General features: G+C 39.3%; 1 protein-coding gene across 1 annotated transcript in view; it reads left to right on the forward strand.

The window, feature by feature from the left end:
* Positions 1 to 12,310, forward strand: part of LOC130492921 (guanine nucleotide exchange factor subunit RIC1-like) — an 86,711-nt gene that overhangs the window by 55,612 nt on the left and 18,789 nt on the right. Inside the window, exons 11-18 of the mRNA XM_056866694.1 lie at positions 445 to 597; positions 876 to 1,079; positions 1,712 to 1,750; positions 2,264 to 2,374; positions 3,651 to 3,740; positions 4,281 to 4,441; positions 5,316 to 5,454; positions 10,807 to 10,923. Of these exons, the coding sequence (XP_056722672.1) occupies positions 445 to 597; positions 876 to 1,079; positions 1,712 to 1,750; positions 2,264 to 2,374; positions 3,651 to 3,740; positions 4,281 to 4,441; positions 5,316 to 5,454; positions 10,807 to 10,923 (1,014 nt within the window). The remainder of the gene's footprint in view (positions 1 to 444; positions 598 to 875; positions 1,080 to 1,711; positions 1,751 to 2,263; positions 2,375 to 3,650; positions 3,741 to 4,280; positions 4,442 to 5,315; positions 5,455 to 10,806; positions 10,924 to 12,310) is intronic.

Consider the following 12,310-nt stretch of genomic DNA (forward strand, 5'->3'; position numbering starts at 1 on the left):
TAAATGTGTGTTTTTCTAACAGGCTTAGGCTGCTTTCAGACATTCAGCAAGCATTGTACATTTTAAACAAACCCCAGTTACCCATGACGTATGAGTACAGTTGTCCAGGTTCACTAGTGTCAGCTCCCCACACAAGCCATGATTCTAAACCACCTTTTAATCTGGGTTCATAATCCTGGTTGGTGGGGGAACTAACTTTGGTTAACCCGGGTGATACATTTGTATGTTGCAGGTAAATGAGGTTTGTTTGAAACTAGGATTCTGTCATCACACTTTGTGTGAGAAGAGGAGCAGCAAGAGGCAGGAGTAAGATGTGAGCATGAGATAGGCACAAATTGGGTTCATGCATAGTGGATTCTTGTGTGACAGATTGCTGTAGAATATTCCCTCCTTGTGGTACCTTTCATTAATTTTTAATAATTGATAACATTGGATTTTTTCCAGAGTTGGGGATCAGAAGGCTATCACCTATGGGTGATTGATGCAAAGAGTTTTGGAAATGTAATGGCAGAGGAGGCATGCAAAAATGAAGCCAAGCAGTTTGGCATTTTGCAATTCCAGTTCATCAAGAGTGCACTCACCATTAACCCTTGCATAGTAAGTATACATAAATCTTCATGTTCTTAAGTTTAATGTATTGAACGTAGTATTAGATCATGCTTAATGCCTCATAGGCAAAAATGTGATTGTTCACAGAACAAAATATCCTTGTTAGAGTTCACCCTAGTAGTAATATTGTGCAAGATCCGAAAAGTCAGTGCTGCTTAAAACATTTTCTTGAGCAGTTTAATTTTTTTCTATTTTAATTTAGTTGCTGAGCAGTTCCATTACTGTTCACACTGTTTGCTAACTTGAAGTATTGGTTTTATTCATAGAGCAATCAGGAACAGGTCCTCCTTCAGGGAGAAGATCGCTTGTACTTGAACTCTGGTGATGCAATACAAGCTCAGAATCCTAGACGTTCCACAGCACACCCTGAACATAAGGCTGTTAAAGAAAAAGGCCAGTTTTCAGATGGGAGCTTAGATTCTCAGGGTTTAAGCACTTTATTAGGACACAGACATTGGCATGTTGTACAGGTAAGTTTTCAGCATTTTACCCCTTCCTTGACTTCCATCTTTTATTTCTTCGTCTAATAACCTCGTTTGCATTAATGCTTGTCAAAGTCTTTTGGGTTTGACAGTCTGGGTTACTGAGGCTCCTTGGGCTTGTATTAGAGACTTTGCGAAATTTGGTTGTAGGAGGCAACTTATGCGATAATGAAGCACTTGTCCTAATTCAGGATTTAAATATGCTCTTCTTAACGAGGCAATGAATTAAAAGCTTTACAACATTTATTTTAGCTGTTCAAGAATGAACAGCTAAGTTATGCTTTTTGTATATAGGCAATTTTCAATAGTTTAAGAAGTAGCTTTAAAATTATATAGGACTGAACTTATGCACAGTTCTCCATTACCTAATCTTCTAATCTTTCATATCAGGCTTATATGCATTCCAGTTAAAAATTTGGGACCATGCTACGGGCCACAAAGTACTATACCGAATGTTTGTCTACATATCACATGTCCTCATAGTAAATTGAAAAGCAGAGTATGTGTTTAAAAACTTGTTGGTGTTTAAAAAATAAAATGGATGTGTGTGTGTTTGACTTAAATGAGTTGCAGGAATTTTAAATTTCATTGGTCTGTAATGCCCCTTTTTGTTTTTAAAGATTCACAGTACCTATCTAGAGATCAACTGGCCTATACGGGTGAGTTATTTTAAGATCTTTGTATTTTATACCTTTTAGAGTTCGTTTACACGTAAAGAAATGCTTTCAGAAATTATTAGGGTACTGTTACTTATATTAGATCAGGGATCTCCAACAACTAGTAGCTCACTGGCTGATGCAGAGTGGCTTGTGCATCCCCTAGAAGAGCCAGGAAAATATCACAAAAAGATCTGCTGTAGGCTTTTTTAGAAAAGCTTTTATTTAAATAGGATTTTTCTCTGTCCTGCTTAGTCCTTTCTGGTGCTCTTCCTAGTCCTTCTGTTTCTAGGAGAGGACAAAACTTGGTAACATGCTGGGGGGAGGAGTTGCTTTTTTAAATTTAGAAGTAGCTCTTGTAGCCTAGGGGTCACCAACCTTTTCTTTGACATGTAACTAGAAAACCTGAGCATTTTATTTGCATTAAATTAAACATGGGAAGCACTGAACTGGTATTGTGTTCTTTTTGTTAAGACTCTAACAAGTTGTTTTATGTCTTTCCCCCTTCCTGAACAGTTTTCAGCCATAGATAAGTTGGGGCAGAATGTCGCTGTAGTTGGCAAGTTTGGTTTTGCACATTACTCTTTACTTTCAAAAAAATGGAAGTTGTTTGGAAACATTACCCAGGTGAGTGGTTGTTGGAGGAGGAAGGACTAAATGTATTTCTGTTTGGAAAATGCTGCTTCCAATTTATGTGTAGGTTAAATTCTAATTGGATGCTACTGCTTGTCCATTTCATACAGCCAAGGCTCCTCACATGTAAGACATTCAGCTACACTCAAATCTGTGCAGAAAAGCATTTATTTTATCTCTCAGTTTTAAGCTAGCTACAGTTTTTCATTTTATATCGCGAGAGGAAAAAGGCACTAAGAAAGTGGCTTCATTAAGTCTTTCATAACTTCTTAAATGTTCTTAGAATAGTAGAGCTGTTTGTAGACGTTCAGGGTTGTAACTCCCATTTTTCACAAGTGGAAGAGCATTTCCACTTCCACAAGAGGGGGAGCTATTTCTGCCATTTCTCCTTCTCTACTGCATACTTACACCACATCCCTTTTTGGCTTTTTGACTGGTACAGGAGGCTTCAGCAGGATGGCAATATGTGAAAGATCCATTATGTCAATGCGCTGCTGATGGTTCTTTGGATCCATCTTTATGAAGAACAAATGCTGTTTGAATTGAGGTTTTTGCTAAAAGGGTGGGAGGGTGGGTGTGTCAGTTTTCTGACCAGCAGCTGGGGCCTTGTTGATAGACTGCTGTTGAAAAGAGATATAGGCTTTAAGCAGCTAATGGGGCACAGCTGTCCCACACTTTGCTTCTTGTGTAGCCCCAAAGCAACTGACAATTCACATGCAGTTCTGTTTTGGAATGAATGACAGATATGCTTAAGGAACAGGTTATCAGATGACCATCACTAAGTTCAGCCAGGCAGCATCACACTCTCTGCTACCATGGGTGTGATGAGATATTGGTGTGTCTCATTCTTTTGGCTTTTCGCTTATGTTGCTTGTTAGATGATCTCTATCTAACATCAGTCACAGCAGCAGGGCCATCTTCAACCAGAGAAGAAGGGAAATGGACTTCAGCCATCATATTTTTTGTAAGCATTTCACATCAATCTCAGATTTTGTGCTGACATGTATCTGCACAACATGAGAGAACAGTAAAGCTGATTAACCCATATCTTGGGATTCCCAATTTTTTGGATCAATGTATATCCACCAAACAACTTATATTTGGGTTATAGCTTTCTTACTATTGGTGATTTTTAAAATAGCAAAACAATAATAAATGTAGCTTACAGAGATGCTAACCTTCATTCTGACAGTATATCCATAAACATTAAAATATATTATTCATATTTTAAAATTTTGACACTTAATCTTTACTTTTTGTTTTCTTTAAGGAACAAACTATGACTGTGACTGGTGGCTTAGTATGGTGGAATGATTTCATTGTTATTGCATGTTATAATTTAAGTGACTGTCAAGAAGAGGTAAGGCATGGGTCTTAAGAAAAAGTAATTTGCTGTCTCATTTATTTTATGCTTTTCAGAAATGTTAAGTTGTATTAAGACATTATAAGATATATCAATCAAATTGTTACTTCATCTTCACGCTGCTAATGAGGGAGTAACATGCAGGATCTGGAGGACTGAAGTATTTAGTGCTGTTGGGTGGCAAGTGGGTTGTGTAGTAGATTTTCAGATAAAGTGCTGGAAGAAGGGAATTTAATGCACCTAGCTGTGCCAGTCCTAGGCTCTACTAACCCAAACATGTAAATTAGATCTTTATCAAGTTTCTTTGGAGTGGGGTTGACTTGAGTATTGGTAAACATTTTCAGACTTTCTGTCTATGCTTTCGATAGCCAATTGTGAAAAAGTCATGTTAGCGTAGTATTTGTAGGGTATCTCCCACTCAGTGTACTTCTCTGTTACATGTTATAATCCACCTAGGAGATGCTCATTAGAGCTTAAAGATCAGTAATACTAATTGTGCTGCAAAGATGTAGATTGTTTTCTTTTATGTTCTTGCAGTTACGAGTATATTTGCGAACAGCCAATCTGGACAATGCATTTGCTCATATCACCAAAGTGGAGGCAGAAACATTACTGCTGAGTGTTTTTCGGGACATAGTAATATTATTCAGAGCAGACTGTTCTGTTTGCCTTTACAGTATTGAAAGAAAATCTGACGGGTGAGTATAGCATGAATTGGTTATTCTATAATCTACTTTCTTACATCATTGTTGTGTGGAAACTTTAGTACTTGCCCTGTAATTTTAGGGCTTAAAGATAAGTAATACTATGTTGTAAAATTGAAGATAGTTTCCTTTTATGTTCTTGCAAGCTTTCAAAGTATGGCATGCGATTGTGGACATTGTTGTCATTTTACTTAGACCTACGCTAACTTCATTAAAGAATGGACCTAAGGAAGCAGGCTCTGACCACACTCTCACAGTGTTGGCTTCTTGAAGAGCAATTGCTAGTCCTTATCTCATTTTAAAGATACCGTAACATTTAAGTATTATGTGCCAGTAGGGTTTGGCAGTGACTTGACCTGTCAAAATGAAATTTTGTTTGGTAACTGATTTGGCAGAATATTTTACTAACATTCTCCTCTCAGTCTTAATTTCTGCTTAAATGAGACCTAGGAAATAATTATCTAGAGTATTACCTAGTGTTGATGTTAATGATAATCGGAGATACTCTATATTAGGGGCTCTTGTGGGGCTTTTGCCCAACAAGGGTTTTGACTGGCCACTGGAGATTTATTGGGCTGTGCAGATTTTTAAAAATGTTGCTTGGACAGCAGTTGCCACCACAGCACAAGGATCTTTACTGTGTGTCTGCTGCAGCAACCATTTTTGTGGCTGACTCCAACCTCGTGTGGCAGCCATTTTGTGCCTGGGCACACCATGCTATGTCAGAATTCCAGAGGAGCCCACAGGCTCAGAAAGGTTGGGGGGACCCCTGCTATAAGTTATTGGAAGATTGTTCCATTCAGCTGTTGGCAATAATTAGTGTGGTGTATAATTAATAACTTCTCTGCAATTTGTCTTGGCCTTACAGACCGAATCCAACTGCCAATATTCAAGTTCTTCAGGAGGTTTCAATGTCACGTTATATTCCTCATCCCTTCCTTGTTGTGTCTGTTACTTTGACGTCTGTGAGAACAGAGACTGGCATCAGCTTGAAAATGCCACAGCAGGTATATTACACACCCACTATCTCAAAACTGTGGAGAATTAATATTTAAATACTGTTGTGCTAACTGATAAATCTTTGATGTTCCACAGACTAGAGAATTCTTATATAGTCTGGGACAAATTCTCTGAAAGAACAATGATAAATTGCTCTTTCAGAGAATTTGTCCACCAGAGAGTGGTAGGTTTGGGCAAGGGGCAAACAAAACAAAACAAAACAACAGGCTGATGTGTGAGTCCACACACATCAGGGTACTGCTGCCACCAGCCCCTTTGTGATATACAACAAAGTGCAAAGAACAACAAGAATAAAGTAATAGCAAACCTAGATACCGTATTTTTTGCTCCATAGGACGCACCTGACCATAAGACGCACCTAGTTTTTAGAGGAGGAAAACAAGAAAAAATCTTGTTTTCCTCCTCTAAAAACTTGTCTTATGGAGTGAATGCCAGCTGGGTGCGTGCGCGTTGGGACGGCACGAGCCAGCGTTCCCCGCCCCGACGGCCAGCTGGGAGGCGGGTGGGGCCGCACAGAGCCATCTGGGTGCGTACGTTGGCTCGCGCCGTCCCGACGCGCACGCGCCCAGCCGGCTCTGTGCGGCCCCGCCCGCCTCCCAGCTGGCCGTCGGGGCGGGGAACGCCAGCTCGCGCCGTCCCGACGCACACGCGCCCAGCCGGCATTCACTCAATAAGATGCACAGACATTTCCCCTCACTTTTGAGGAGGAAAAAAGTGCGTCTTATGGAGCGACAAATACGGTACTTAAAAACAATGATTCTCTAAGCCAGAGGTTATTTAGCAAAGCAAAGACCAAGATCAACAGGTGTCCAGCCATCATGTCTTGCTGCAGTCAGAAGTGTCCCGAGGCAAGTTGTAGTCCAAGGAAAGGGCCAATCTAGAATGAAGCATCTTTCCTTTATCCCTTTGCAGTCTGGTCTGGCATGATTAAGGCTAGCCAATCAAATGTAGGCCCAGTGATGTAACCCAACTGACCATTGGTGTAACTGAATAGGTCATGCAACCAGTCAGGTGAGACGGGCAATTAGTATCTGGTGTTCTTCAGTTACATCAGATCCTTGCGTTGACAAGATATAATGTGTGGCCCACTTAGGATGGCCTTGAAATGGTTAGGGCTGATGAGACACTGCACCAGTGAATGATTCCCATCTCCCTTTGAATCACTGTCAGCTTGGTCTTAGAAAATTTCCATGTTCTGTAGGCCATATGCCTGATCCAAGGTTTCAGTTTGAACAAGAGTCTATGAGAGTGGCCTAGTCGTTTGACAAAATGTACAGAGCTCAAAAATGCTGTTTTCCTTGCTCAGTTTTGTCATTTTCATATGAGAAGCAATGCCTCAGGTGATGGATTTCCTGAAAGAATTACAGAAATATTTGGGGGTAAAAAGTTGGTAACCCTGTCTTTCTACTTACTCTGATTGTGGTTTTCCAAGCTCAGCTTCATCTTTGTCTCAGAGATGTGTTTTGGAACCAGTTTTTTGTTGTACTTTGTCTAACTCATTGGTGCAAGTAAATTTGGAATGTTAAGTTGAAAAATGAACTCATTGAAGTTAATTGGGACACCTATCCTGACTCAGAAGGGCAATTTAGCTTTGTGAGTTGCATACTGGCGGCCCATGTTTCACTTCCTAGAGTTTCACTGCTGAAACACTTTAGTTAGCAGCAGAATTAGATGGATTGCTTATGTCCCTAAGGTCCACCCCATGAGGTTAAAAAGGGGTAGGCTTCACTTAGGCGGGGGAGGGGGCTTTTTTTGGTTTTCTTTGGTCACTCTGCAGGAGAAAAGTGGGAGTCGGCTGTGGATGTAAGTTGATGCTGCTTAGCAAATTGGCTGGCAGTCTAGTTAGTCAGGATAGTTATTTAGCAGTTAGAAGTTTGTTATTTTTATATGCCTGTTGTTTGCTTGAGAGTCTATCCTTTGCTCTCTCTAATAAACTTACTTGTTTTATTGAACAGAAGTGTGAAACTTGAGTTTGTACATGGTCTTACCCCAGAAACGAACCCCAAGATTTGGGTGGCAGGGCCTGGTAGTCAGGGAAGCTGCCGGCCTTAAACAAATAGATGCCACTCTGGCTTATCCGTTTCTGTGGCGGCTGTGATCAGCACTCAGAACGGGGGCGGGGGGGGGTCAAGGAGAGGCTTGAACCATACAGGGACTTTAGTGCATGAATTGTGGGATGCGTTGCTTCAGTTGGCCAACACTTGCCAACCAAAACAGCTCTTAATTTATCACAGCTTCCTTCATTAGGAAGACTGTACCAGTGCAATCCTAAGGAGAGTTACTCCACTGAAATGAGTGGGCTTAGACTGGACTAACTCTTTTAGGATTGCACTGTACATGTTGCAGGAAAACATTTCTTCTGACTTTTATGTCTCTAGATTAAGATCAGTTTCCTAGATTTTTAAAAAGGCCAAGATCTGAGCAGAAGCTTTCCAAACTCTTTTCTGGCCATTGGAAGATGTCACTGTGTTGTCATTGTTAAACCCATCAGGAACTAATTATGATCTTGTTCTCAGGTAACTGGAAGAGAGCAAAGGCATTTGGCCAATTGCTAGAAAATGGAACAGTTTGGTATTTAGCAGATCTCTAGGTCAGCTTAAATATTTTTTGTTCTTTGTGGCTTGTTACTTCCTTGACTGTGACCTTTTTTGGTCAAACATAAAGTCAACCTTGTCAGAATGATCTCCCAGGTCACGGAACATGTTAAAGCTAGAAGTTTTTCCTAGTACCATCACACATACTTGGGCATCAATTTCAAGGCATCTCAAGTACATTCAGCTGCCACCTGAGAAATAGAGAGTCTGTCTGTCACCTCACTTTTCTCCCCAGTTGGGACTCAAAGCACTCCTTCACTTTATCCATACAACAACCACTCTGTGAGGTAGGTTAGGCTGAATGTTTGTGACTGGCTCAAGGTCACCCAGTGAACTTCCATGGCAAAGTAAGGATTTGAACCTGGGTCTCCCAGATCCCAGTCTGACATTCTAACCATTACACTACACTGGCTCTCTAGTGAAGATTTCTGCAAGGATTGATTCATTTCTTGCGAGTTTTCTGTCAAAGTGTAGGTGACACTGGCCTCTGTTCATTATTCAATTTTTTTGAACTTCTGCTACTCTGGTAGCTTCATAGTGATATCTTTCCGTTTCACCTTATTGGAAAACTTTCTGCCTTCCTAAACTCTGCTGACCTGGCCACACATTCACTTTTTGTAACCTCCGGATTGAATAATGGTAACATGCTCTATGTGGGGCTGCCCTTGAAGATAACCTAGAAAATTCAGTTTGTGAAGAATGCTGCAGCTCACTTGTTAGCTGAGGTTAGGTGAAATACTCATGGTACCCCATTTACCAAAAATTACATTGGCTCTAAGTTAAATTCAGGGTACTGATTTTAACTTTAACGTTCATGACTTTGAACCTTTATACTTGAAGAACTGCCTCTTCCCTATATAGAGGCAACCACCCACCCCTAGGAAGTGAGCAGGACATACTTTCTAGTTTGCTTTTGCAAACTGTGTAAAGCAACTTTGTTTTAGCAAGCTTTTCTTGGCTGAGTCCCAGATAAGATTCAGTTGATTTTTGTATGGGCTTGTTTCTGTCTGCAAGAACTTTGGATTTTGTTAAACTGTTTTGATTACTTGTAATTGTTTTAGTTTGTTTTATTGGGAGTTTGTATATTCTTTGTAAGCTGCTTCAAGTGTTTCGAGAAGTGTGATAAAAATTATTAAGCACATTGAACGTTTTTAAAAATCTGGAGCATCTTTATTACATTACAATGATCTCACTCTTTTCTTGCAGGAATTAATGTTGCAGGTCATTTGATCTCTATTCCAAATATAAATATTACTCTTATTGGGGCCACAATGTGGGCCCATAAATTGAATGAAGGAGTACTCCTAGAGAATCTTCATTTGTGCAAAATATGACTACTCTTCTTACATATTTTGTATTTTTATGTTGGTGAAAATGACATTCTTCTGAATGCACACAGATGCATTCTTTGCCACTCCCAAATGTCATCTCTGAGCTCTTATGAAAAGCAGAAGGATTGAAACCATGCCCATATATTGTCACCAGAACTGAAAATTAAGTTGTTTGCCAGATTTTTCCTAATAAGTTCTGCCATTTGAATTCAGATTTTCTAGGACTTCCTGTGAGAATTCATCTTGGTAAACAAAATCTTGATTTAGCATATTAAATTTATGGCATTAAGAAAACCTGTTTACCATTTTATTTTACCACCACTACATATTTCTGGAAAATTGTCCCCAACTGTTAGTACATTTGTCATATTTATGCACCTTATATATGCACATTCAGAAGAAAAGCATTGGCTGTTCAGACTGGTAGGGGTGTATGTCTGTCAGCATCCATGGATTCATTTACTTTATAAGTACATTAGCATGGGATGTTCATACTGTGTTGGTTGAATTATGATTTCAATAAACTTTTTAATGGCATTTGTTTATTTACTGGTATTGCTCATTAAAAAGGACCAGACACAGAATGTTTCCAAGCAGCAGCATTACTTCCATGGAGCAGGAATTTCACTGGACAGCATTTATTTGCCAAATAGTACAGTGAGAGTGAGATGGAGCAGTCTTAATTGCCACCAAAACGTGTTCAAACTCGAGTCACTGCATATGTACACAAACTGTTAATACATTATAGAATGACATATCATGGCTAATTCTTGACATAGTAACAAAAACTACTTTAAAGTTGCTTTATTCATCAGTTGTGCTTTAATGGTTGGTAAGGAGACATAAATTACAAGGATGCAAACAATTTTGCAAAATTTTGCAAAATTTTCCAGGAGACTGATAGGCAGGTTAATTGAAATTAGTAATGAGTATTGTGTGTTAGGGAACCTCCTTCAATTGGTAAGTGTCTTAAAATGGTAAATCACTTAAATAGTTAAATTAACAAACCTGGTAAAAATGAAGAATGATCATTGACTTGAATGATAGCTTAATACAAAACTTTGGTCTTATTTATTTGATATTCAGTCAAGTTATCATAATTCTGTATAAACAGCATCTCCTTAATATGAACTTTATACATGTTCAGACTTTATAGATGTTTTAAAAAATCTGTAGGTTGTTGAGCATCTCCTTTCTTTTCTAGCTCCTTCTTCAGTCTTCACCCAGGTTGTGCTAGAATGTAAAATTAGCAAGCTCTTGCAAACAGCGGCTTGCTTTATTTATCTAATTTCACAGTGCTTGGTATTCATGCTCAAATGCTTTATTTGTGCTGTCATAAATGCATTTTATACTTTGTTAAATAGGTATTAGATTCTTCAAAGCTGAAAAAAGTAATTTAATTCCTTTTTTAAAGGGCTGTGAAGCAGAGAGCATTATGTTAAACTTAGCAGGACAGCTAATTATGGTGCAAAGGGATCGATCTGGGCCACAGATACGAGAAAAGGACAGTAGTCCCAACCAAAGGAAACTTGTGAGTTACAATTGTTGAGAATGCATGCAGTATCTTTTCAGACGGTAAAGGAACATGCAAAAGTGAATATGAGTAATCACAGCTTACAATGCAGGTGTACATTGTTCCTAAGGCATTTCTGGTTTTTTAAAATGTTCTTGGATTGTATTTAGAAGCCAGTTTTTATAACCGATTTCAGCAAAGATTCTCTCTATGGCCTGTTTTTAAAAATTAGTTTTTGATAACATTGTCTCTTATAGTTATTTATTGCTACTTTGAGAACTAGAGCCAACCTAGTAATGTATAAGGCCTTTTATGTGTAAATTCTTTTGCCATGAGAACATCAGTAATTGTGTGAAAGGTGGGTGTAACTTCAGAAATAGGAACAAGACGGGCTGGATAAAATGCTATAATTCAAAATAACTGTTAGAGGACATAGGGTAGGATACTAACTACTGCCAATACAAGCATAGATTTTTGCCACGTTCCTCTTCCCCAAGTGGTTTCTTCTGACTAAGGTGGGAAGGAGGTCCTACTTCCAAAAGTCAGAAGGGACGGCAGGAGTAGAATGCAGTGAAGTTCCATAATACTTCAGCTGGCAGTAATTAGGATCTAGCATGTTGCTTTTGTGGCAGTATGTGTGTGTTAAGTGCCTTCAAGTTGCTTCCGACTCATGGCGACCCTATGAATGAAAGTCCTCCAAAATGTCCTATCTTTGACAGCCAGTGGCAGTGTACCCAATATAATTCTTCATCCTTGTCTTAGGCTACTGCTGCAGTTCAGTGATTTAGATGAAGAATAATAGAGGATATTATGTAGATTAAAACTATGGAGTTTATGCTTAAAATGTCACATTTATTTATTTGAAACATTTCTAAGCTTTCTTTTCACCAGACAGGGTCCTCTATGTGACAGATATCAAAACATTAAAACATTTCAATATTAAAACCTCAAGACATTAAAACAGAATTTAAAATATAAGTATATATGAACAATTCAATAAAACGTATAAACACAACACAGCCAGGGAGGAGGGCCGGTAACAGTACGTGGGGTGGGGGTCACCAAACAAACCAAAAGAAGACACCGATAGAGGGAGACACACAAATCTCTCTGGGGAGGGTGTTTCAAAGTTTTGGCACCACGGCTGAGAAGCCCCTTTCTCATGTTGCCACCCATCTAGCTTTAGATGGTAGGGGCACCTGAAGCAGGGTCTCCAGAGATAACCAGAGTGGACGGGTTGTTTTATGAGAGTAAGTATGCTGGCTCCAAGCCATATAGGGCTTTAAAGGTTGATACCAACACCTTAAATTGGGCCCTGAGCAAATTGGGAGCCAGTGTAGACGCATCAAGAATGGAATGATATGGTCCCTACAACTCATTCCAGTCAGCATTCTGGCTGCACCAT

This window comes from Euleptes europaea, unplaced genomic scaffold (genome assembly GCF_029931775.1).
Source record: "Euleptes europaea isolate rEulEur1 unplaced genomic scaffold, rEulEur1.hap1 H_2, whole genome shotgun sequence".
Taxonomy (NCBI): Eukaryota; Metazoa; Chordata; class Lepidosauria; order Squamata; family Sphaerodactylidae; genus Euleptes; species Euleptes europaea.